The sequence below is a fragment of the Hoplias malabaricus genome, chromosome 7 (assembly GCF_029633855.1).
Source record: "Hoplias malabaricus isolate fHopMal1 chromosome 7, fHopMal1.hap1, whole genome shotgun sequence".
Lineage (NCBI taxonomy): Eukaryota > Metazoa > Chordata > Actinopteri > Characiformes > Erythrinidae > Hoplias > Hoplias malabaricus.
In genome coordinates, this window is record NC_089806.1 from 10,642,498 (window position 1) to 10,670,345 (window position 27,848).

Here is a 27,848-nt window from a genome sequence, read left to right on the forward strand (position 1 = left end):
GCCATGCTGTTGGGAGTTGTTGGTCTTGGACTGTCCGGCTACAGCTCCAGACAACTGACCATCCACCATAAACCCTGCACTCGAACCCTGCGCTGACCAGCACGACACAAAGGCCATAAACAGTTACAGAGCCTTGGGTCACTGGAGGTGTCGATACCTTTTGACTGAATGACTCTGAGCTGGATCTGTTGGGAAATCTTCTACTGTTGTGAAGTAAGAGTGGACTGAAGACAGTTGAGGTATTGTCACTGAGAGTAATGTCTGTCACTGGACTGAGAACAACATTCATGACAAAGTTTTCTTACAGCTTTAGAGGTAGTAAACTCATTTTTTCAATTATAATCATGCAAAAGCATTAAATGAAATGGGGTGCTCTGAAGCATGTCTCCTCACTCAATGCTAATGTGCGCTAATCAAAAAATTCAAGTTAATGTTTATGTGGCTGAATACAATCAAATGTGCAAAATCACCAACCAGAATCAATAACAGCATTAAAACACACTTACTTATATCCAAAAATTATATACTAACAACAGCATATCACTGGACACTCACTTATAGATAAATTATATTCATAGTCACATGCAAATATAGATACAGTCCTGGTCCAAAATTTTCTGTTGATTTTTAAAAGTGAAAACATTGTCTACACGAGTTAAAATGGCATTATTTTGTAAGTAGTAGTTTAATTTCACTAAGTAAGTCAACAGAAATACTGTTAGATAGTTAATACTTGTAAATGACATGGAGGGTTAAAGTGCCTTACAGAATCTATGGACTTCGTGACACTGATCTTTCTGAACAAACATTAGATTTTCCTAATCTCAGTGTATGTGAGGCACTGGTTGTAGGGTTTTACATAAAAAGCTACTTTGAAGTAGCCTGTAAACACTGGTAATTATACCCTGTAAACATATATAAAGAAATGATCTGTTCATGCAAAGTAAATGATGTACAACTGCGTTGTGGTGTTAATGAAATGACATAACATTTGTTTTTGTAATAAATAAAATCTCTTGATTAATTTAATGATTCTCATCATATCAAAGCTACTTGTTGAATTGATTTCTTTTGTAAAAGGCTTTGTTTTGAGGGGCGTAATTACTGACATAATTACTGCCACTCATTAGTGTTAAAGAACTTCCAAATGCCAACATAATTACAACTTTTATATGTTTACATTTAGTAAACATCTATACCTAACCTCACTATTGCACTCAGGTCTGACTGCCATCAAATCCTCACAGCAATGTTTTTATCTTGTTTAATAGAAACTGTTGCTGGAAAAAAGAGGAACAAACATTTGATGATTCCCCTTAATTTCAGAAGAAATGTTGGGATAAACCTGTTGGACACAGCTTGAGGGTCTCAGGGTTCTGGGTTTGATTCTCACCTCAAGTCACTGTCTGTGTGGTGTGTTTTCCCTGTGTCTTGGTGGGTTTTCTCTGGGTGTTCAGTTTTTCTCCCACAGTCCAAAAACATAATGATAGGTGGATTATTTGAATGAAATTGTCCACAGGTGTGAGAGTGTGTGACTGCCTTTACTACAAATATGTTAATATAATGCATTAATTTTAAATATAACACTGGGTTTGTTTGTTTGTTTTTCTTTAAATAATAATACTATTTCTGTGAGGAGTTGGTGTGTTCTCCCTGTGTCTGCGTGGGTTTCCTCCGGGTGCTCCGGTTTCCTCCCACAGTCCAAAAACACACGTTGGTAGGTGGATTGGCGACTCAAATGTGTCCGTAGGTGTGAGTGAATATGTGTGTATCTGTGTTGCCCTGTGAAGGACTGGCGCCCCCTCCAGGGTGTATTCCCGCCTTACGCCCAATGATTCCAGGTAGGCTCTGCACCCACCGCGACCCTGAACTGGATAAGGGTTACAGACAATGAATGAATAATACTATTTCAGAATTTGCTAGATAACTCAGCTAACAAACCATGTGGAACCCAAATGGGCAGCCCAGTTAAGCCCCAGCATAGTTTGACTATGGGATAAATGTTGGCTAAATATATGAAGGCCCTTGAGGGTCAGAGATATTTAAGACATAAGGCCAGTGTGCACTGCCCACCTGAAAACACAAAGGCTATGTTGGAGTCACTGCCCCATTCAGTATGTAGTGCACTATTTTGGAGTTCGGCCATTTTGTAGTAGTGTCAAAAAATATTGGGCCACATTTTTCAATACAGTCAAACAGATCCACAGTGCATCACAATATGTAGTGTACAACTGAAGGACTGTAGTGGACAGTGGATCCACATATTACACTGCATGGTTATTGATTCACTGAATAAATACTTTTACATTTGTTGAAGCCCGCACTGTAAGTGTATGTGCTACGTTAAGAATTAAATTGGTTCTTTTGCTGTTCAAAGACATTTAAAGAAATTATGTGAGCGAACCTGCTGTTGCATAGTAATGGGCAAACCTGCAGGAGATAGTGTCCAGTGTCATTCACTAACCTCCTGAATTCAATTCCCTATAATAGTGCATTATATAGTCACTAAAACAGGGAATAATGAGCAGGGGGGCATTTGAAACATGGTTATACTCTCAAAATTAAGTCAAGCCACTACAGGCCCATATGGGGTTCACATATAGAGGGTCACCAGGCTCTGGTGTTTATCTGAATTAGGCAACCCACCTGGGTCCCAGTAACAACTCACACAGAACTCATGCCTACCTTGAACCCAGATTGTCCATGATCAACCCAGGTGGGCTTCATAAGCCAGTGCTTGCTGGGAAATAACAGGCCAAATCAGATCAGGAAGATGACAATGGACTGCAGTGTTTTACCCCACCCGTTTTCCAGCAAGCCCCGCCCCCTCCGCACACGAATTGACAGACAACTTACAGACTGGATGAAAGTCTGAACAGCCAGCCAATCACAGCGCAGAACGGCGGGAAATGGGTGGAAAAACAAACAGAGGAAAGACCAGGATCCTCAATGAAGGTGCGTGAAGGTTTGTTCTGCTGTCCTGTGTTTTAACCCCCGTTGGGATTACTTTGATATTGCAGCGTGTGATATAGAGAAATACTGGATTATTTTTAAAGCTTGTAACTGCTCTGTGGACTGCTGTTTGTGGAAGGTAACAAGGAGGCTAATATTAGCCTTCTCACCACTTACCTGTTTGTAGCTGCAAGGCAGGATTATAATATTCATATCATTAATCACAAACTTCTCTGTCTGCATTACTCTGGCTTTTCTCGTGTTCAGACCTAGTGAATGCGAGTCAGATTCAAATTATTGCATGTAATTGTGCTGGGTGGTGTTTATACTGCAGATGCTGGAGGAAAACTACATGTACAAATAATTATAGACACCCCATATAAAGAATGAATTCAGCTCATTTTGGGTGCTCCTTTGTGAACACAGATGCTCAGATGGGCACATACTGTGTGTATAATCTATACGGAAAAGCATTAAAGCAGCTGCCCATGAGCTTAAAGTCACCATAGTCAGTCCATGCCAAGGAGCTCTGGGACTGTTTTCTGGAGTGATTGAGAACCATCCATTACAAGTGAAAGGAATTAAAGTGGAATTTGTGATTAAGAACTAACCATTTAAAATCAGCATTTGACATCATGAGTGCCAACAAATCCTTACAGCAGTATTCCAACACTAAGAGTAAAGACTTTGACAAAGAGCGGGACATAGGAGGGACAAATACTTAATAGATTTTGATTCAGAAATGTTGGGGCATGGATTCTTCAATTTTGTCACCATGTAGCATACCTCAATCACTTTTTTCTAATGGTTCATTTAATGTTTAACATGGGGCTTTAAAAATGCAGTTAACAGTTATCCATCCATCCATCATCTGTAAGCGCTTATCCAGTTCAGGGTCGCCGTGGGTCCAGAGCCTACCTGGAATCATTGGGCGCAAGGTGGGAACACACCCTGGAGGGGGCGCCAGTCCTTCACAGGGCAACACACACACACACACACCCCTACGGACACTTTTGAGTCAACAATCCACCTACCAACATGTGTTTTTGGACTGTGGGAGGAAACCGGAGCACCCGGAGGAAACCCACGAAGGCACAGAGAGAACACACCAAACTCCTCACAGACAGTCACCCGGAGCAGGAATCGAACCCACAACTTCCAGGTCGCCACCGTGCCGCCCAGTTAACAGTTATATTTTAGATAATTTCTCAATATTAATGGTAAATTCCATGTTTTAATGTTTCTGCATTATTTGTTTTGTTTTAACACAATGATTTAGTGAGAAATTTGTGGACACAAACATGTTTACAATGGTGTTGAATGGAAACAGATGTCTCCGTATCTATTTTAATATTTAATTTCCTCACAGTGAGCCCCACCAATCTAAATACCTTAATGGGACATTTCAACAATAAAAGACATTTCTGTTCCACCACACATTTTCAAAATATACTTGCATAGAAAATATGTATATATTCTGTGCATGTATGCATTTATAAACCTTATATAATTTGAAGCTTTTATTACTATTATAAAAGTGAAAATTTGGAATAAATAATATTGTCAAAATAGCATTCAATTTAGAATGTTTCATACACACTACCATCCAGAAAACATCTATTATATAATTAAAAGATAATCTATATTGCAAGACAATGCCATACCACTCTGAATGCAATACAATAGCATGATTCCTTAATCTGGATGCTAGGCATGTCACCCACTGAAAATAATTGGTGCATGGGAATGGGAAAACCTTTATCATTCAAAATGACAGCAATTGGTCTTTTCAATTCCTAAAAGTTTAAAGAGCTAATGCAATAGAGTAATAAACATGCCCATGTCTCATCTCAACTGGAACCTTTTGCTGGCATTGAATTCATATCTAATTACCACTGTCTCAATATTCACAACACCCCCACCTTGAAAATTTCCACAAGAACCTAGCACAATGATGCAATGTAGAAAATGCAAATGCCATTTTATTTACAGTCCAAAAAAGCCAGTAAACATGACATACATTAATTCTGAATTCATAGTGACATTTTTAAAAAGGTTGTAGCCTATATCTGCATATTCTTTTGGCAGTATTTCCTTATAGCTCACTGCATGTACCTATCCTATGTGAAAATACAAATAAATTAATTAAAAAATATTTTTAAAAGTTGGTCCTAACTCCTTCAACTCTGGTAACTACTCTAAAACAACATTACTTGTATTACAACAAGACCCAAAACAGGCATCCAAATCAACCAAGGATGGCTTTATTTAAAGGGTACTTCAACAAAGTTGGACAAAGTTTAAATTTACAAAATGTACATGTTTACAGACAGTTTTTATGTTTTTAAATGTATAACCCTATAACATTCTACATTGATAAGAAGCTATTTCACATTAAAGGTGGATAAAAGTTCATGACCTAATGGGATATTAAGTGTCATCAAGAGGCTCCGACTTAATCTCTGACAGCTCCACATGTGTAGAGGCCACATTTGCAGTTTCAGGTACATCCCCTAAAATACGGTGCACCCTCCTTCTATGATTCTTTAAGGACCTTACATCTGGATAACTACGGTGGCACATTTGACACGTATAAGGGTTGTCCTGGCTTTGAAAATCGGGTCCCTTGGAATCCTCAAGACCACCTAGGATACGGTGGACCCGCCTTCTATGGTTTCTCAGGGACCTCAAGTCAGGGTAGGTGCGTGAACAAATGTTACACTGAAATGGGCTGGAACAGCCTTGCTGTACAGTTCCTTTTGATGGTTCAAATCCACTTAGAATACGATGGACCCTCCTCTTGTGATTTTTCAAGGAGCGAATATCCGGGTATGTACGTGAACAAATGTTACACTGAAACTGACTAGAGTTGCTTTGCTGTACAGTTCCTTCTGATGGTTCAAATCCACTTAGAATACGATGGACCCTCCTCTTGTGATTTTTCAAGGAACCAATATCCGGGTATGTACGTGAACAAATGTGACACTGAAATGGGCTGGAATAGCTTTGCTGTACAGTTCCATTTGTTGGTTGAAATCCACTTAGAATACGATGGACCCTCCTCTTGTGATTTTTCAAGGAACGAATATCTGGATATGTACGTGAACAAACGTTACACTGAAACTGATTAGACTGCCCTTGCTGCACACCTGATGACCATGGTTCACCAGCTTTAGGCCCTGAAGTACCACCAGAAACTGGGTTTAGACTGGGAGGTCGATGGACTTTCCTAACATGGTCCTTCAGAGATTGGAGTTTGGGGTAACTGCGCTGACAGATCTGGCACTGAAATGCCTCTGATGGATTGCTTTGTGAAACCTGTGCAGACTGAATTGTAGGTGACTCAGCAACTTCCTTCAGGCCATGGACTGCTTTATGCTCCTTAAGATCTTCATCACTTGAGCACTTGTGGCCACAGATCTGACACATAAAAACCGTTTGTTGGCTGTGTGAGACCAAGTGGCTTTTGAGTCTATCCACACAAGTGAACCAACGAACACACACTGGGCAACGGATAGGCTTGAAAGAGGGTGTACAGTTGTTGCTTTGAATGTGAACCTTATGTTTTAACTGACTTTGAAACATCATACCACAGCGGGAACAAGAGTATTCCTTTTGAACTGCAGTATCTCCTCGGCAGCTCAATCTCAGGTGTCTCAACATAGACTTGCGCCAACCAAAGACTTTCTTACATCTGGGACAAACACTTGGTTGTGAGTGACGTTTATAATTCACTTTTGACCTCAACATACCTTGAGCCTGGTATTTCTGATTTTGCTTGGATTGCTGAAAATGTGGCACCTGCTGCAACTGAGACTGGACATGGGGTTGCTGTGGTGTTGATTCTTTCTGCACACTTTGTGCATGTACTTTTTGGTGTGCTTCAAAAGCAGCCCAAGAAGGTAAAGTTTCACCGCAGAAGGAACAAATGTAGGACTCCAATGCATGCATTTGCAGATGCTCAAATAAACGCTTAGGGCAAGTGAAAGCAGCACCACAGTCACACGTCACTTTCCTGGGGAGTACGGATGGTAATGACATAAGTCCCCAGCTTCCACTCCCAGAATTACTACTACTGTCCTCCTGTGTGACCTCCTGGTTAGAAAATGGGGGCAACACAAATAAGTTTTCATGTGATTTCTCCATAGTATTTGAATTTCTCATTGGACATTTGCTTCTGTGAATGTTCATTCTGTATTTACGGGTAAATGACCTACCACAATTGGGACAGGGAAACATTTTCTTGATTGCAAGGATATTAGAATCCTGCTCCGTGAAATCTTGTGCACCACAAATTGTGAGGTGCTGCCTTACTCTGGAACGTCTAGAGTAGCTTTTATGACACTTACTACAAGAAAAACGTTTTACCCCACTAGCAGAAACATACATGTGGAAATCCGTATTTGACAGATCTGACATTGAACCGGTGTCATGTGTAATATTGGGTTCGAAATCCAAAACCTCATCAGCACTTTCCTTTCTGGAATCAACCAAATGCCTTTTGTAATTATCAATATCAACTTCTGCATCATCCAAAGGCACAGTCCATTGGCTATCACTTAAGGATTCACTTGCTTCCGTGTCATATCTTTGATCTTGTAATGAGTTGTTAGAATGAAAAGGTGGGAAACTCTCAGCTGAACTTAGCCTGACTCCAGCTGTTAAAGAGGGATGCTTTGTCTTTTGATAATTTTCTTCAAATGGGGATTCATCGAGATCTTCATTCTTTATCTGCTTAAACTCCCCTGTATTCACCTCAAAATTTACCAGATCAAAATGTTTTTCTGAACTAGTACTTTCCTCAAAGTAGCTGATCTTGTCGTCATCACTTTCAGCTCCAGTGGCAGACTGCTTAAGAGAAGCTATCCCTTGACAATTATGTCTTTTAAGTCTGTACCTTCTTGTATAACTTCGATTGCACAATGTACAGTGGAATAACTTCCGAGGGTGCTGTATAGCAGGACTGTTTGACAATGTTCCAGCATTAAAGCTAGAACAGATGTGGTTATTTGGAACAGAAATAACAAAAATCACATATTGTCGGCATCTGCGGCAAAACTTGACTCTTTCTTTCTTGTGCAAGACATGATGCATTACCAAACTGTCCACGTCTTGGAAAACTCGGCGGCAAACACCACACTGATGCTTCCCTTCAGTGTTGTCCCTGTCAAGTTTTTGATATGTCTCAATTGCCACCACAGGATACAATGTCTTGGTTGTTGATAAAATCCACTTCTTTTTCTTTTTCTTGATGGGTTTGACATTAAGAATGTTGCGTGAATATCTGAAACCCTCTCTTCTGAGGCCAAACTTTGCCACCTTTTGTCTTAATTGATTAATGAAATATCTAGAGTTTGAAGCTGATCTGAATGCAGGAGTCTGTATCTGTGGACTTGGTGACACTTTCTGAGGAGGTAGATTCCTCTGACTGTGATCATATTGCATCTGGGCTGGATGCTTACGGCTCATGTAGGCAGATGCAAGCATTTTCATCAGCGAATTATCTTTCATTGAGTCTTTGCTTTCACCTGTCAGTTCCTCACTGTCTGATACAGTCTGAAATTTTAAGTTCTCAATTTCATCTTCAAAGCACTCATCTGTGGGTGACTTAGATGCTTGGGGCCTTTCTTCATGATCTTGATCATCTTGTGAGATGGTGTCATGTATAGGTACTAAATCTGAAGTAGACTTATAGTCCTCTGAAACAGCATCTGGGTTCTGGTGAATTGGCTTATCAGTGCAACGAGAAGGTGGTTTGGGTTGATAATCAGAGTGGCTACAGTCCATTTCAGCAACTTCAGAAGTTTCATTTATCTCAGAAATTTCATTACTCATCTTGTCCAGCTGTGGCTCTATTTGTGTTTCTGTTTCCTGTGCATCCAGTGTGGCAGTAATTTCAGTTATGTCTAGTGCTTCTGATGGTGACTCAGATGCATGTGTCCTTTCATCATGACGTTCTTGTGAGATAGTGCTAGGCACAGGTAGTAAATCTGAAGTACATGTGTAAGCCTCTAACATAGCATCCGATGTCTCTGAATTAATTTTGGCTTTGTCAGAGTGAATAAAGTCAATTTCAGCAAGTTCCGAAACACTGGCAAGACCTGAAGTTTCATTATACTTGGAATCATCATTATTCATCTTGTCCAACTGTGGCTCTACTTGTGTTTCAATTTCATGTGACTCCTGTATAGCACAACATCCAGTAAAATCTTCTGTAGGTGACTTGGATGGCTGCAACCCTTCATCATGATGTTCTTGTGGGAAGGTGATATTCACAGCTGATTTATCTGGTGTAGATATTTTGTTCTCAGAATTAGCATCCAGGTTCAGATGAAGTGGTTCATCAGTGCAATGAGAAGGCAAGATCTCATCAGAGTGGATTGTGTCTTGGTCAGAATGGCTACAGTTCATTTCTACAAGGTCTGAATCTCTACAAGGATTGGACGTTTTGTTTCTCTCATCAGTTTCAATTGTCTCTGAAATTATTTTACTAGTCTTGTCCAACTGTGGCTCTACTTGAGTTTCAATTATATGTGCCTCCTGGATGGAATTACATTCAGTCAAGTCTTGGCAAGGATCACACTTGTTCAGATCTTCGGTGACAAGAGGGGAAAATGCCATGCAGTGGTGATTTATAAGTAGTTCTGAGTTTACAGACAAGCCACTGCAGTGACTGGAAGAAGGCAATATAGCTGCTTTCTGGTCAGATGATTCACTTGTATGAGATGCCTGATGAACCAAAAGAGGTGATAAACAATTAAATGTGGCAGAGCATGCAACACAGCTATAGGTTTTGCTGGAGGGTTTCGAAGCAGATTTTGTTTCTTGAATTTCAAGCATCTTGCAATGCTGTGTTGTTCACTCCGTTGCCATAATTTTTTGTTGATTTCCTACAAATAAAGACAAACAAAAAATAATCTTTGAAAATTGGTCATGTGTATGAAAAATATAAATATGAGTGATGATTCGTTAGAGCCATATGGTAGGCTATTGTTTTTTTAATGATTTATTCTAAAACAGTATGAGATAATTTGATATAATATAGATGATATAGTTAAATAAATATATAAGGCCTTTCAGCTATGGAGCAGTAGAATTGCATTGTCTGAAACGACAGAATGCCATCCAACACCTTGGAAGAGAGTAAAAAATATTTGTGATCCAGAACCCAAATTCAGTACCTGACCTCACTAATGGTGCTTTTCCACTGCATTGTACTTACACTAGTCTATGCTCTACTGGCTTTTTAGTACCCAACCCCTGGCTGGTTTTCACTACCATGCACCCACCCCCTCCTTAAAACATTGTCTCTAACAGGAACCACAGGTCTTAGAAACAACAACTGAGATAAGATTAAGCATTATTTATTCTTCTTGTATTAGCCTACTGTTGTTTTTTGGGATGGAACATAGCTTATTTTACAGGCTGCTGTTGTGAGTTGGATGAAAACAAGTGTGAACTCTACTGTAGTTTAAAGATTTTACAAACTGCTAGTTTGTGCTGAATGTCTGCATTTCATCACAACTCTCAAGTCTCTCTGGCCAATCAGAGCTCTACAAAGCTTATAGGTCACAGTTTAGCCTCTACTCAGGACGCTTGGAACCACATGCGCGCATGTACAAAATACCTACCTAGTTCCAGGTACCAGATTTATTATTAACGCAAAATAGGGTCGAGTACAATAACATGGGTACCGTGCAGTGGGAAAGCACCTTAAAGTTCTTGTGTCTGAATGGCATCAGTTCCTCACCGCAGTGTTTCAACATCTAGTGTAAAACCTTCCTAGTACAGTTGAGGGTGTTGAGAGCGATACTGCAGCAAAATAAATAAATAAATTAAATATTAAAAAAATAAATACATAATAATAATAAATAACCATTTAGTACATTTTTAGAAATACTGAATAAAAAGGTGACCTTTTTTTGCCCATACAGTATCTATAAGCTTCAAATAAATCTATAAATATGAATCATGTACGTAGCTTTGCTTCTAACCATCATAAACAAAAAAAATAATTTATTAAATCAGCGTTAAGTCTTTCGTATAAAATGGAAATGCCGTTGCATTAACGGTGTAAAGGACTTTTAATTTTAAATGCATTTTTCTGTTACAAATTCACACACAAAATACATTAATACAAAATACACTTACGTTTAAAACAATTACGTGTACGCACTACATGAGAACTAGAGACTGTGTGCAAACATTCATAACATTTTATGAAAAAGAACCGAACCGAGAATAAGGTGGTGCCTCCGGAGGAGATATTAAAAAAATAATAATAATAAATAATAAAAAAAAAAAACCCTGTCTAAAGTCGCTGATGTTTTCCGAGAGTGTTCGTGTACTGAATACATTGCAGAGGCTTATTACATGATTTTAATCCCAAACCTGGCGTGAACGCTGCAGATGTGAGAATGAGGAGCGTGGTGCAGGCCTTGGCTTTTCCTGTGAAAAGCCCTGATTCTGAAACGGCTACAAGCCATTCATAGCAATGCCATATTCTTTTTATTTACGTCATTAATGAGCTAATTGCCCTTCGGACGTGAAGGAAAACTGCACGTCTATGTTTTACCCTTATCTAACACATTTGTGGTTCCACTTAGCGCTGTTCCCGAACCCGGAGAACCAGAACCAGGTGGTTAGCTCTGGTAACGTTAGCTAAACACGGCTAAGCCTGTGTTCAGTCACAAATAAAAAAAGATTAACATGCGAATACACGACGAGTAAACAACGCTTAACGTTACCTCCGCCTCTTCTGTGGTCTCCAAAGCCCGCTATCCCCGTTAATGAGCCGATTGTGTCGAGCGGAAGCAACGGTGAGATTTAGCTTTAGCGCAGACGGACCGCCGCGGTGGGCTGTGTGCGGCGACGGGCTCGTCCTCCGCCTCACTGTGGCCTGTGTGTGGTGTGGGGCTGAGCTCGTCCTACAGGGGACTGGCTCAGAGACAGCATAATTTGGCTGGGTCCGCATTTAGCGGGGTTTCTCCGTACCCTCTCACCATGTCGTATTTTACTTCAAAATAAAAGCACCCACAAGTAATACTCAGCTGAATATATTGTAGACATAACCACTCCTATTACAACAATGCCTTAAAGACCCCTCCAATCAGATGTTTAATCTTGTTAACATGTTTGTGTGGTGTCTAGGCTTATCGTCAGAGATAACGCCATGGCTGAATGGTTAAACTTTGAAATGTTTCCAAACGTGTGGATTCAGGACGCAAGACTTTCTGACGTCACCAGCCTAAGAAACCAATCACGTCAAACTAAGTAGTGGCAGCTAGAGGAGAAGCCAGCTACATATCATATTTTGCAAGATAAATTTCCCTATTTGTTTTGAACATTGGCCGAGGCTTGTTTTGTTTTCAGTTACAAAGTTTTTAAAGGAACACTGTTCATTCATTCATTGTCTGTAACCCTTATCCAGTTCAGGGTCGCAGTGGGTCCAGAGCCTACCCGGAATCACTGGGTGCAAGGTGGGAACACACCCTGGAGGGGGCGCCAGTCCTTCACAGGGCAACAGACACTCACACATTCACTCACACACTCACACCTACGGACACTGAGTCTCCAATCCACCTACCAACGAGTGTTTTTGGACCGTGGGAGGAAACCCACGCAGACTTGCCAAGAACACACCAAACTCCTCACAGACAGCGCTTTTCCACCAAAACCTTTCTTGGAACCTTGGTTCTTTCCAGTGAACCAGCCCGCGTTTAGAGAGGAACCAGGAATACGTCATCCGTTGTGGACAACAATAAATTATAAGATCAAGCCTTAGTAGGGCATTTAAACATCAGTCTTGCAAGAAATCACATATCTAAACAATATTTAAGTATCTCTAAACAGTATTGTAATTCTTTGTGTGCAAAACTGCATGTGGAACACAACACATTTCCATTTGGCGAAAAATATTTCCCTCAGTGTGAAAGTTAGCTTAGCGGTTAGCTTCCTTTTCTCTGAGGGGAAAATCTACTGCTATTGTAGTCCTTAATGTAGAGTACGAATACCAACACAGGACAAACGTAATCTCATTGTGAACCTCTCAAAACCACTGAATGTTGTAGCAACTGTCTCGTTTGACTGTCACAAGCAGGGGAGGTGGCCGAAGTTAGGGGACGCCAATAATCTTAGCAGTATTGGCACATACTTAAACAAAAACGTCTTTATATAAAAACATATATACTGTCAAAGTCAAACAGGTCTTGGACATTAATCTACACATATTTGATGTAGATTACAATCCAATATTGTAATGTTCTCCCTTTTACAGCTCAGTGAATCGTCAGAATGATATTGAAGGTGTAATTTTAAGGTAAAAATATTACATAGTGTCACTTTAAAGGCTAAGCACCACTTAATGGACCTCCATGAATATTTCACATTATTGTAGTTACTGACAGATATAAGTATGAATTAAAATGAAAATAGCAGCTTAATTTGCTTTAAAATTGACAATTTCATTAAATTGACGGAAAAACCCGAGCTCGCTACGGAAATTCTTGAACGCGACCGTGACGTCACTGGTGGACAACAGCTGAACAAAGCCGCGGTAAAACACCGTTATGACTGACTGTTATGACAGTATCTAGCTAAATAACCAACATTATTCATGACAATAGCCTAGCAATAAGCTAAACTCAAATTTAGAGGTACCGTTATTCTTGTAAATGTGATCGAAGTCGAACTGGAATTCCTCCGACACTATAAACCTCCGTAATGCAGCTACGTAGCCGAGTATAATCTGAGCCACCGAGTTTAGCGAGTCAAGCTAACGTTAACTCACACCAACTAAAACAGGCGAAGTGAGTGTCCTTACCCTGTTTACCTCCATGTTACAGAGGCTCTTGAACACCTTTCGTTGGTGTCCTTACATGCCCATATTGTTGGAAAAGCGCCAGTGAAATGAGCTACAGATAACGGAGTGAGCGGATGGTCCTTTCCAAAGTGCCCGTTTAAAGTGGACAAATTTAGACCATTTTCTGGATATTTTGGGATCTTTGGGTCATTTGTTCACAGATGTCCCACTGTACATTGAATGATTGCAGCCAAAAACAACACACCTTTTCATCAATTTTGCATTAAATTAAGTGCAGCTTCTAGAGTTGTTGTCCACCATCTACGTCACAGGCAAGACGCCTATTAGAATTTCCGAACACTGTTGGGGGGGGGGGGGGGGGGGGGGGACCAACGGTCTTTTAAACCTTATTCCTTAAATTAGTAAGAAATAACATGTTTTCTGACTATCAATAAACACAAGTTAGGAACTCACATTCCACTGTGTTTATTTTTTTGACACTTTCATAGAGCTGGTACTTAGCTTTTAAGGAGAACTTTAAGGAGTTCATTTCTGTGCATGCTTTTGGTGCCCTGTTGGAAAGATACAGAGGCAACAGATTAAACAGACCTCTGGTGCCCCATTGGGACATGTATGTAAATTTTAATTTAGCACAGGCCACCAGGCTATCAGCAAGGCTAGCAGACATGGGAGGCATATGTCACACAGCTCCAGGGTCCTGGAGGTTGTGAGTTCAAGGTCCTCTTCGGGTGACTGTCTGTGAGGTGTTGGTGTGTCCTCCCCGTGTCCGTGTGGGTTTCCTCCGGGTGCTCTGGTTTCCTCCCACATTCCAAATAGGTGTGAATGTGTGAGTGAAACAACTATGCAAATTTGTAACATTCAAAGACAGCTGCTTTTCTGAACATCATGAGACTTTGAGAGTTAGAGGGAGAGTTTATAATAAAAAAGCCATATTTTCCATAGGGCTGCAATGGTGAAGCAACAAGTTGCGTCGCTGTCACACAGCTCCAGGGTCCAGGGGTTTTGGGGGTCAATACCTGCCTGGGGTCACTGTCTGTGAGGAGGTTGGTGTGTTCTCCCTGTGTCCGCGACAGTTTACTCACACAGTCTAAAAATACACTGTGGTAGGTGGATCTGCAATGCAGAAAATCTTTTGAATGTTTTTCAGTGTGTGTTGCCCTGTCTTGCACCCAGAGATTATGGGTAGGCTCTAGACCCCCCATGACCCTGAACTAGATAAGCAGTTACAGCTTTATAAAATTATTTTATTAGAATTTTATATAATTATTGTCCTGTTTACCGTGATGATTTTCAGTAATAAAATGAACCCTGAATCTTTTCATTTTTATACATTGTTAAAATATGTACAGCAGTGTAAACTAACTTTTTTGTATACTGTGTACTAGTTTATTAAAATGCTTACATGTTTCCTTACAGTATATAGAACAGTATAAAGCACAGGAACACAACAGAGTCTAATCAGCATGGGAAACACCACAGGTAAGAACACTGCAGGTAATGTTCACCTAATGCCCAAATATTTGAATCCAAATCATGTGTAAATTAGGGCGGCACGGTGGTACAGCAGGTTAGTGTCGCACTCACACAGCTCCAGGGACCTGGAGGTTGTGGGTTTGAGTCCCGCTTCGGGTGACTGTCTGTGTGGTGTGTTCTCCCTGTGTCTGCGTGGGTTTCCTCCAGGTGACTGAGGAGTTGGTGTGTTCTCTTTGTGTCTGTGTGGGTTTCCTCCGGGTGACTGTCTGTGAAGAGGGTGGTGTGTTCTCCCTGTGTCTACGTGGGTTTCCTCCAGGTGACTGTGAGGAGTTGGTGTGTTCTCTTTGTGTCTGTGTGGGTTTCCTCCAGGTGACTGTCTGTGAGGAGTGTGGTGTGTTCTCCCTGTGTCTGCGTGGGTTTCCTCCAGGTGACTGTCTGTGAGGAGTGTGGTGTGTTCTCCCTGTGTCTGTGTGGGTTTCCTCCGGGTGACTGTCTGTGAGGAGTGTGGTGTGTTCTCCCTGTGTCTGCGTGGGTTTCCTCCAGGTGACTGTCTGTGAGGAGTGGTGTGTTCTCCCTGTGTCTGTGTGGGTTTCCTCCGGGTGCTCCGGTTTCCTCCCACAGTCCAAACACATGTTGGTAGGTGGATTGGTGACTCAAAAGTGTCCGTAGGTGTGAGCGAATGTGGGAGTGTGTGTGTGTTCCCCTGTGAAGGACTGGCGCCCCCTCCAGGGTGTATTAACTGCCTTGTGCCCAATGATTCCAGGTAGGCTCTAGACCCACTGTGACCCTGAACTGGATAAGGGTTACAGATAATGAATGAATGAATGAATGTGTAAATTAATGGTTGGATTAACCCTATATTGACTTTGCAACCAGAATTTACGTAGTTCATTTATCACTTTAATGAGGTACTTTTAATTGTGTTTTCAACAGTGCTTAGTCAAAAAAAAAAATAATAAAAAAAAAAAAAAAAAAAATTAAATAAAATAGTGATGTGTAAAATGAATTGGTTTATTTAAAAAATATAAAATAAAAATACATATGGTTTGCAATGTCTTTCCATTGTTTAAGACCTGTTGTTTGGCCAAAAAAGAAAAGAAGGGTTTGGAAACCTTTTACCTCCCCGTACCTTCTACAGTACCTCAGTACACCAGCCTTGTCCAGATTAAACTCCTAAAACTCAGTGACACATGTAAAAGTTATTTACAAGACAAATCCCCTAATGTCTCAAAGGTGGCTTAGACTTAACTCTACACTTTGCCCACACTCAGTATTCACAGATCTATGAAAATACAATAAGGAAATGTTAATGATGTCAAAAATGGGATTTTCAGTTTAACCCTTGGCATATCAAACTAAACACAAAATCTGTCATAGGTAAATATTTAAATTAAATCACATGCTTCAAGGTGGCGCGGTGGTGCAACAGGTAGTGTTGCTGTCACACAGCTCCAGGTTCCTGGGTGTGTTCTACCTGTGTCCACATGGGTTTTCTCCAGATGCTCCTGTTTCTTCCAGAGTCCAAAAACACACGTTGGTAGATTGACTGGCTACTCAAAATTGACCTTAAGTGTTAGTAAGTGTGTGAGTGTGTGATGCCCTGTGATAGAGCCAAATGAGGTTGCCCACCTGATAAAACAAACACACCCACTGGGATCCCAGTGGATCAGATATGGTTTCAGGTAAATTTATGTGTAGCTCCTCAGATCATACAGTTCAGTTAGCTAGTGATTTTCTATGGAGATTCTACAAATAGTTTATTCCATTATTGAATGCCAGTGTGAGCACAGAGTGCTCCTTGCAGCTGAATTACCTCATTATAAGTGATGTCTACAAACTTTAAAAATAAACTGTGTTTTTAGTTATCCCAGTATGTCATACTCCATAAATAAATTGCAAAATAAATGCCATATGCTGAGAAATAATGCCTTCTTTGTTTCCTCCAGGGTCTCATTTGTTACAGACTCCCTCCACCTCTCCTAGAGCAGTGACCCCACCCAGACTACCTTCTCCATTTTCTCCGCCACTGGGGACTGGAGCACTGGAGACTCACTCATTTGACGCTGCGACTCCAGCCTTAAATGGCTCTCACTTTCCTTCCTGCTCCTCTCAGAGAGACTCCAGGTCTCCCGTAGAAGATGTAGGAAGAAGGTCTGTTTGTGTAGAAGGAGAAATGGAGGCAGTGCAGGAGATGGGCTTCACTCTGATCAGACTTCTAGAGCAAAACAGAGCATCTCTTGGGTTGAGTTCAGCATCAACTGGAGCGGCAGGTAAATATCAGTCTCTGGAGTTTATAGGTGTATTAAGGATATAGTGATACACATAATCATTCATTCATTCATTCATTATCTGTAAGTGTTTATCCAGTCAGGGTAGCGGTGGGTCCAGAGCCTACCTGGAATTATTCGGCGCAAGGCGGGAACACACCCTGGAGGTGGCGCCAGTCCTTCACAGGGCAACACACACACACTCGCACATTCAGTCACACATTCACACCTAGAGACACTTTTGAGTCACCAGTCCACCTACCAACGTGTGTTTTTGGACTGTGGGAGGAAACCCACGCAAACACAGGGAGAACACACCACACTCCTCACAGACAGTCACCCGGAGGAAACCCACGCAGACACAGAGAGAACACACCACACTCCTCACAGACAGTCACCTGGAGTGGGAATCGAAGCCACAACCTCCAGGTCCCTAGAGCTGTGTGACTGCAACACTACCCATACACATAATCATAAACAGTGTAAATAGTAAGTCATTTTCTAGTGTAAAATATAAGGAAAAAGTAATACTTTAACGCAGCAGGTAGTGTCACAGTCACACAGCTCCAGGAACCTGGAGGTTGTGGGTTCTATTCCCGCTCCGGGTGACTGTCTGTGAGGAGTTGGTGTGCTCTCCCAGTGTCCGCGTGGGTTTCCTCCGGGTACTCCGGTTTCCTCCCACAGTCCAAAAACACACGTTGGTAGGTGGATTGGCGACTCAAAAGTGTCCGTAGGTGTAAGTGAATGTGTGTGTGTTGCCCTGTGAAGGACTGGCGCCCCCTCCATGGTGTATTCCTGCCTTGCTCCCAATGATTCCATGTAGGCTCTGGACCCACCGCTACCCTGACTGGATAAACACTTACAGATAATGAATGAATAATACTTTATCGTTAATTCTTTATAATTTATATTCTTAATAATTCTTTAGAATAAAAAGAAAATACAAGGAACATGAGTATAAAAAAGTGGGTAAATTCTAAAGTGTATAACAAGGACACAGTGCCATTGAAGTGAAGCATAATAGCACACGCTTTTGGAGCAGCTCATAAATGACAGTTAGAATGTGAGAAATGGTGCCCCTTGTGGTCCAGGGGTGATTGAATGTGTTTATTGTAACAAGCAGTTTGGTAAGGTTGTAAGGTTCAGCATGTTCAACTTATCTTACTTGTTGAGTACAAAAGTGCATTTGAGTATTTTTATACCTGGCATGATAACATCCAATTGGATCATATCATAGGCTATATAAGGCAGGTCAAGTGAAGTATGTGTGGCGTGTGAGTGTCTGAGGGTGGTGTGTGTTGTCTCTGAGAGACTGTGGGAAGTGTGTGCTCTCTGAGAGTTAGTGTGTAGGAAACCCACGCAGACACAGGGAGAACACACCACACTCCTCACAGACAGTCACCCGGAGGAAACCCACACAGACACAGGGAGAACACACCAACTCCTCACAGACAGTCACCCGGAGGAAACCCACACAGACACAGGGAGAACACACCAACTCCTCACAGACAGTCACCCGGAGGAAACCCACACAGACACAGGGAGAACACACCAACTCCTAACAGACAGTCACCCAGAGGAAACCCACGCAGACACAGGGAGAACACACCAACTCCTCACAGTCACCCAGAGGAAACCCACGCAGACACAGGGAGAACACACCAACTCCTCACAGAAAGTCACCCGGAGGAAACCCACACAGACACAGGGAGAACACACCAACTCCTCACAGACAGTCACCCGGAGGAAACCCACACAGACACAGGGAGAACACACCAACTCCTAACAGACAGTCACCCAGAGGAAACCCACGCAGACACAGGGAGAACACACCAACTCCTCACAGTCACCCAGAGGAAACCCACGCAGACACAGGGAGAACACACCAACTCCTCACAGACAGTCACCCGGAGGAAACCCACACAGACACAGGGAGAACACACCAACTCCTCACAGACAGTCACCCGGAGCGGGAAACGAACCCACAACCTCCAGGCCCCTGGAGCTGTGTTCGATGAGGAGTTTCATATATAAAATGTTGAGAATGGAAATCCTCACTTAAGTAATTATGTTTATGTTTACATCCACTACATCCCCAGAAACAGAAAGATATTTATCATAAATCGGATCATAATCTGCTATACTGACTTTCATTGTTGACTGAAACAAAGTAAGGGACAAGATGGTGTTATAATGCGTTATCGTCCATGTCCATGATGCACTTTTTCATTTTTTCAATCATGATATGGGTGTATACCTCTAGTAACAATGCATTGTACCTTTGTCAGGGGACCAAACTGGATGTCTGTTGGGGATCATTTTTATGTGTGTGTGTGTGTGTGTGTGTGTGTGTGCGTGTGTGCCAGGGCTGCTGAAGGTTTTGCTGGCAGAGCGAGAGGAGATGCTGGCAGAGATTCAGAGCCTAAAGGAGACATTGAAGGTTGGCAGAAACCTATCTTCAGAGAAGTCATGATCCTAAAGGCGTGACTTGTTTTCTCTTTAGACATTAAACAAATCATAAATCAAAGTATTAAACAGCATTGGTTTTATTTTTGGTGATTTTAGAGCTTACAGATTCATTGAAGTCTTTTGTTAAATTTTTTTTAAAAATGTACCACCATCTGATACATTACAACAGTTTACTAGTTTACTGAACAAAAAAGTCGTGGATATAATAATATTTCACAGTAAAGAATATATTAATCTTATAGAGATACACTACACAGTTCCCCAAACTATCTTCTGTATTCAAGGCCATTTTTGCCCCCCTTTTTTGCTGGAGTAACAGGTTCTACTCTTCTAGGAAGGCTTTATATTAAATTCTGGAGTGGATTGCTGTGAAGATTTGGTTGTACTCAGCCTCATAAACAGTAATAATATCAGGTGATGATTAGTGTGTGGATCATATTACACACAGCAGCTCCAGCAATACCAAAAGCCTACTGATTATGCAGGATATCCGCTCTACAGCTCAGTTTTACAGATGGTGAATAATCCACAGATGATACTCAATATTTATGATTAACAGAATAACATTAATAACTATTAACGGCAGAGTCTAAGTTGTCTTTTATACTTTGAATGCAGAGTTACTAATGTATGTGCTGTGTGTGTCTCCTGTGTGTGTTTCCTGTGTGTGTGTGCTGTCTCTACGGTCAGTCAGAGCGAGAGGAGTGGGGTCAGTTTGAGTCCGATCTGAGAGTCGCTGTGTCCGTGGCGGACCGCCTGAGACTAGAGGCAGAGGAGAGTGTGAAGAACCTCAGAGATACAAATACACACACCCTCCTGCATCTGGATGAAACAATGACAAAGCAGAGCCAGACAGAGAGAGAGCTGGAGAGAGTGAGGGCAGAATTGTCAGAAACCCAACAAACACTCCACACACTCACTTTACAGCATCAACACACACTCACTAAGCTCAACACACTCACTTCACAGCATCAACACACACTCACCGAGCTCGGCACACTTAGAAATGTGCATCAGCACACACTATCTGAGCTGAACACACTCACACAGGCGCACCAAAACACACACTCTGAGCTGAACACACTCACATTACAGCATCAACACACACTTACTGAGCTGAACACACTCAAACAGAGGAGCAGAGTCCCAACCAGGGACGATCAACAGTGTCAAAATATAGAAGATAAAATAAAAAATCAGAACACAACAACAGAGCGAAGAGATGAGATTTCAAGGAAGCTGGAGCTGAATGATGCTGAAGAGATGAATGAGTGTGTGTTAAAAAAGAAGGATCCACAGACGCCTGGAGAGGAATCAGAGAAATCTGATAAATGTCCTTTAGGAAAACAAGAGAGGGAGGACAGAAAGAGGAAGGATTGCAGCCCTGTGAGAGGGACACAGAGGATTATTATGCTATCAGAGAGGTCCAGGTAAGTAAACAGCTGTGTTATATCACTATCAGCTGGACCACCTTTTAGCTTTTGAGAAAAAGGAGAAAATCAAGCTCCACTCTCGCTTCAGATCATAACACATCCGCAAGTGTGTCCATCTTTTTACTGTGAGGGAAAAAATGCAGGATGTGGAGCTACAGAGAAGCTTGGCCTGAGAAAAGGAAATAGAAAAGAAAGAATGTTTACACATTATTCTCAGACTATATACTGGGTTCAGCTCTCATATCACTGAATGTGCGTTGTGTTTGTGATATTACAACGCTGTAATTAAAGCAATCAGATTCTAAAAGTGTTTACATTTACAAAATTCAATCAAGTTCGTCTAAGTTTCTTTTTTCTTTGCACATTTGTCAGTTCAGATGCTTGTTTTATTGCATTTTGCACATGTTGCAAATCCCAATCAACAACATATGATTTGACCAAGAGTGTTAGAAAGTCTGCACACCATTAATGCAGATCATCACAAGATTATGAAAGAGGAAAAAGTCTACTAATTTCAGTCAGCCAACGTCAGTGATGTCTTATAAAACACAATATATATAATTTTTTTCCCACAGGAGCCTTTCTCAGATCCCTCTGCCTGGCCACTCATCACCCATTTTGTATGGGAGCTCACAGAACCTCACTAGTACCACCAGCACAATCAAGGTAAAGCTTAACTTAATTTGTAGTGGGTTTAGCAATTGGTCGTTTATATTGATTTGCCAAAATAACACAAACCAACTAAACAATCTAAAGAATGCAAACATTCTGATTTATGATGAATGCACTGATAAAATAAAATAAAGCTTTAATTTAATGTTGGGGACATGTTTTCCCTTGTCCTGAAGAGTAATCGCTTTGTAGTTGTAAGCGTTTTGACCTGATGGATTATGGCCTACTGCTTTCAGCTTTAATCCATGTGATATTTACATATTGCGGTGTGTGTAGAGATGGGTATTTACACAAAGCCATACTGCAGAATAAGTAACCTTTATTTGCCCTTAAAAAAGACACAGGAGAAAAGGTAGCAAGTGAATGGGGAGTATTTGGGCTTGCTGTGTAGCGAGATTCTGGGGCACCACGTGCCTGCGGACAACCTTCTGCTACACGGTGAGTCCCCAACAACACATCATGCTACACACCAAGCCCAAACTCACAGAATACATGTACAACAACACTACCCCCACACACACAACAAACAGCAACCAAATATAACCCAAAACAACAAATATGGGGAGCCTGAGGTGCATGCTGGAAGCTCCCTCACGATCCCTGTGCCCCACCCAGAGTCCGGTGCCACTACAATTTCTAATTATGAGCTGGTTAAAGGAGAGTTTTAAATCATAACAGTGGGGTTTTTTTTGTCCTGGTGTGTGGTGTATAGAATGGAGAAGCAGTAAAAAGCAGAAGACCAGAGTCTCTGTTACAGCGACAGGACAACTGGTCCAGAAGGCCCCAAGGTGAGCTTGGTTTGAGTCCCAGTGCTGCTACATGCTGCCTATAGCTTCAGAATATGATTGCCTGTGATTTCTCTGGCTGGGTTAGACTTGGTTAGGGCTAGTCTTTCTATAATTTATATAATATGAATGTACAGGGTGGGCAATTAATATGGATACACCTTAATAAAATGGGAATGGTTGGTGATATTAACTTCCTGTTTGCAGCACATTAGTATATGGGAGGGGGGAAAATTTTCAAGATGGTTGGTGACCATGGTGGCTATTTACGAAGTTGGCCATTTTGGATCCAACTTTTGTTTTTTTAATAGGAAGAGGGTCATGTGACACATCAAACTTATTGGGAATTTCACAAGAAAAACAATTGGTTTCAACATAACATTATTCTTTCATGAGTTATTTCCAAGTTTCTGAGCACTTATAAAATGTGTTCAAAGTGCTGCCCATTGTATTGGATTGGCAATGCAACCCTCTTCTCCCACTCTTCACACACTGATAGCAACACCGCAGGAGAAATACTAGCACAGGCTTCCAGTATCTGTAGTTTCATGGCTGACTGGTGTATGGAGCTACTGTGAGGCAATTAAACATCACTCCCCACTACAATCAGAACACATGATCTATACATCTGAAAGCACAAGGTTATATATTTAGTTTATCTTCTTTAAAGGTGCACATCTATGAACAAGGGAGTCTTCTAAAGGGACTTAAAGGAATGTTTAATGTTAGAGTAATAACTAATAATAATACGTAAGCTGTGTATGTTTATATCTTGAAGGCAAACAAGAAGTTGACGCTGGCTGTGGGTCACTGTCTGCATCGAGCAGTAAAATCAGGTCAAAAATATCTGCACTGAACTGGAATGCTACATCCTGCCCTACTTTGCCTTGAGCTGTCAATGTACATTTGTTATTGTTTTGGTTCTTGACTCCTCCCTAGCCATAATGTTTCTGTCATAACCATAGCCCTTCTGTCATTTCCACCAAGTGATTTTTTGTCTGGGCTCAATCATGTAAACCCCCTTTGCTTGCCTTTGCTTGGGACATGCTTTATTTATTGATCCGTTGCCCCGGTTCTCTGTGTTCTGGTTTCTTTTGTCAGTGTGTTTAGTAAATGTTTCTTTTACAAGTTCTGTGTATTGTGTTCTGAATTAAGGCATTTGCTTTGTTTTTTTTATTTGTTCCTATTGTTTGACACTATGGACTCTGCTGAGAAATACAGCTAGCACTTGCCCCTGCCTCGATACAAGGAAGACTGTTCTACTCTATAGTAATGATGACTGGCATTGTGCCAGAATCTTTAGGTATATGTTAATGTGTAATTTTATTCACCTTCCACCAACACTGTTTTCTCTGCTGGTGTTCTCAGGTGTCAGGATGGTTTCAGTTTGCTGCTGCGGCGTCACGGTGGCTCCAGGAGGAATTCTCTCCTCCGCTGGAGCCAAAGCCGCACTCAAGGATATGAGGTGAGATACATTTTTAATCAGCCTCACTTTCAGTGGAGCCAAACGATATTAATTACCTTAATTGGGGTAATCAATATGTCTAAAAGTTTGTGGACACCTGTGTATTCAAATAATTCTAATTTGAAGGGTTTTACATGAGAGTTTATTCCTAGAGTCACAGTCCCTACTCTGAAAGGCGTCAGTCTAGATTTCCAAAACATGTGGTGAGGTTTTGATGGCATTCCCCACATGAGAAAATTTAATAAGATTAAAGGATATTGGATGGTGCTCCATCACCCCAGAGCACACAGTCCAGTTAAATAAAGGCATTTCACAGTCTGATGGACTGCTGCACCAGAGCATCCTGTTTTTATGTTTATGTGTAAAGAGTCCACAATGAGTAGCTCAAGTAGCTGAACCCACTCATTACCGGAGCACAGGGGTTTACATACAGGGGTTTATTGGTTTAATTTCCCAGCTTTTGCAACAGCAGCAAATAATAATCCTCAATCCATCTTTTCAACAGAATGTAGAAATAACGAATTTCAGCAGCAGCTGGGAGGACGGTCTGGCCTTTTGTGCGATTTATCATTCCTACCTGCCCTCACACATTCCCTACAGCTCTCTGAAGGCGGACGACAAGGTAAGAAGCTATAGAGTTCGATGATAGTGTTAACTATTTCTATTTGCATTAAAAAAATGAAGGTAGGACGTCTCATTAGCAATGTTTCTACTGACTTTATATATATTATTACCTGGCTTATTTGGCTATATTACTTAATTATAGCCAAAACTTTTAAAACTTTTAAATGCAAAAGGGGAGATTTCTTATGTACCGTTTTTTCTCTCTCTCTGTTGAAAAGTGTCAGTTTTTCTTTTAAAAACTCTCTCATCTGTTGTTGAGGTACATAAGGGGAATTTGTCACTGTCATATGCTGCAATGAATAGTGACAATGCTGAAGCAAAAACAAAACTGTCCATTGATGCTCTGAAAGACCATCTTGATAAAAGAGCATGCTCTGAATTAAAGCAATCTGTTACAGAAGCAGAATCTGGATCTAGCCTTCCAGACTGGTGACAAGGTGGGGATTAAAGCAACTCTGGTAAGTCCCACGTCAAACCCTGCACAGAGTCACAGCCTCAGACAGGCCATGAGTAGTTTAACTGAACAAAATTCTGCACGTGTCAAGTTCCGTAGTTTCAGGTGCTGCACATCTCATATCTTCACAGCATAGACAATTGTCTTCAGATGACCCCAAAGATAAAAGTCTAAGGGGGTCAGATCGGGAGACTATCTTTGTACCCCATATACCACACCATACCGTCCAGATGTGCAGCACCTGAAACTACGGATACTGGAAGCCTGTGCTAGCATTTCTCCTGCGGTGTTGCTATCAGTGTGTGAAGAGTGGGAGAAGAGGGTTGCATTGCCAATCCAACACAATGGGCAGCACTTTGAACACATTTTATAAGTGGTCAGAAACTTGTAAATAACTCATGAAAGAATAAAGTTATGTTAAAATCAAGCACACCATTGTTTTTCTTGTGAAATTCCCAATGAGTTTGATGTGTCACATGTCCCTCTTCCCATTGAAAAAACAAAAGTTGAATCCAAAATGGCCGACTTCAAAATGGCCACCATGGTCACCACCCTCCCATATACTAATGTGCCACAAACAGGAAGTTAATATCACCAACCATTCCCATTTTATTAAGGTGTATCCATATTAATGCCCCACCCTGTACATGCATTGTTTTAGATGTGAATCACTTCATGGAAGTGTATCGTGATTCACTCTGAGTCTCACTCATGTTTAGGAACGCACCACAAGGGGGTGCTATTCAGGGCTTTGCATCAATGTTAATGTTTACTTATTCTAAGTAAAATTACATCTAGATAGGGAACAAACATATATCTACGACAGTTTTAGAGTTTTAGAGCCATTTAAAATAAGATTCCGAAATTAAAGTCAGAATTCAGGGCATGTATTTTCACAGGATACAGTTAATGATCATGAAAATGATAGATCCAGAGTGAGTGGATCCAGTATTTATTTCTGAAATGAAGGATAATCCTCTGGTGTTTTCTTCTTTTTATGGTTTCTATTCTTCTTGGAAGGTTTTACCCTCGATGAACATTGCTGTTGGCGATTTGATTGCATTCAACTCTGGTAGAACATGACCTCTGTCCTGAGGTGAGCACATGCCAATTATCTTATGTTTGTTGTTTGCAGACGGTGGAGGAGATGCTGAGAGAGGAAGGTCCTGACTGGCAGAAGGTTCTGGGTTATGTAGAAAACATGTATCGCCACTTTGAAATGTGAGCTCATCAGTTACACTTCTGTTGTATTATACTCCACTTTTACATCCACTTTCCTGGAGCACATAGGGATTAAAGGATGATCCCTAAAACAGGCCACTATTACAGAACTGTAAAAATGTCGCAAATACAGTTCTGCATATATACTATATGTCAACGTTTGTGTATATCTGTTTACTCCATCTCCTCCCAGAAGTCTTGAATGGTGCTCAAAAACTCTAGAGAACACACTTCCACGGCACCACAGCCAAATGCTTTGACACATTTTCAAATGTATTTAATGCTCTTCATTAGAGATTAGACAAGCTTTGGCTATGTGACTGAATATCTGTGCCCTCAGTGTACGAACCGTAAATACCTGAATTCATTCATTACAAGAGCTGTCTACAAACATTTGTTTATGTAGTGCATTTAGTGGCCTTTGTTATATTTGAGCACTGTAATAGGACTCAAGGATAGTCTATGTTCAATGCAAGTCTTCCAGCTGATATTAGCACTTTATTTATTGCAGAGTAACCAGTGATCAGCACGTCATAAATGGCCTGTCAATATTTAAAGGGAAATTCCAGCACCGTTTCTAAATGTCCATGTGATTCATTTGCTGAAGCGAATAGTGACTGAGGCTGGATTGGTGTGGTGTAAAATGTTCTGTCAGATGGTGGTGACTGGAACCAGTTTCCTGCCTTTAAATCCACAAAGAAACATTTCAGTTGAAATATTTATAAATGCATCCTTCTTTGAGACACTTTTTATGAGTTTTCAGATTTTTAAGTAAATATAAAATTTTTTTACGAACCATATTTTTATTCATCATATTCCCATATAGTAGGTGGCACGGTGGTGCAGCAGGTAGTGTCGCAGTCACACAGCTCCAGGGACCTGGAGGTAGTGGGTTCAAGTCCTGCTCCGGGTAACTGTCTGTGAGGAGTGTGGTGTGTTCTCCCTGTGTCTGTGTGGGTTTCCTCCGGGTGCTCCGGTTTCCTCCCACGATCCAAAAACACACTTTGGTAGGTGGATTGGTGACTTAAAAGTGTCCAATTCAGGGTCACGGTGGGTCCAGAGCCTACCTGGAATCATTGGGCCCAAGGCAGGAATTCACTCTGGAGGGAGCGCCAGTCCTTCACATGGCAACACACACACACACATATTCACTCACACCTACGGACACTTTTGAGTCACCAATCCACCTACCAACGTGTGTTTTTGGACTG

At 41.2% G+C, this 27,848-nt stretch overlaps 2 protein-coding genes across 3 annotated transcripts; one reads left to right on the forward strand and one right to left on the reverse strand.

Moving 5' to 3' along the window:
• The first annotated feature begins 2,903 nt into the window (after window positions 1-2,903).
• Window positions 2,904-27,453, forward strand: LOC136702614 (cytospin-A-like). The gene is made up of 12 exons (XM_066677745.1): window positions 2,904-2,955; window positions 15,191-15,253; window positions 17,194-17,517; window positions 19,881-19,954; window positions 20,674-21,413; window positions 21,992-22,082; window positions 22,801-22,876; window positions 23,652-23,709; window positions 24,242-24,338; window positions 24,844-24,960; window positions 25,361-25,420; window positions 26,552-27,453. The coding sequence occupies exons 2-12, from the start codon at window positions 15,238-15,240 to the stop codon at window positions 26,639-26,641; spliced, it is 1,743 nt and encodes a 580-aa protein (XP_066533842.1). The 5' UTR covers window positions 2,904-2,955; window positions 15,191-15,237; the 3' UTR covers window positions 26,642-27,453.
• Window positions 4,890-11,952, reverse strand: LOC136702234 (zinc finger protein 850-like). 2 transcript variants are annotated; one of them, XM_066677204.1, is made up of 3 exons: window positions 11,700-11,952; window positions 10,665-10,764; window positions 4,890-9,842 (listed from the first exon to the last, which is right to left on the reverse strand). In XM_066677204.1, exon 3 carries the CDS (start codon window positions 9,790-9,792, stop codon window positions 5,383-5,385), a length of 4,410 nt encoding a protein of 1,469 aa, XP_066533301.1. In that variant the 5' UTR covers window positions 9,793-9,842; window positions 10,665-10,764; window positions 11,700-11,952; the 3' UTR covers window positions 4,890-5,382. The 2 variants fall into 2 exon arrangements, with proteins under 2 accessions (XP_066533301.1, XP_066533300.1); XM_066677203.1 differs by lacking the exon at window positions 10,665-10,764.
• Window positions 27,454-27,848: the final 395 nt, after the last annotated feature.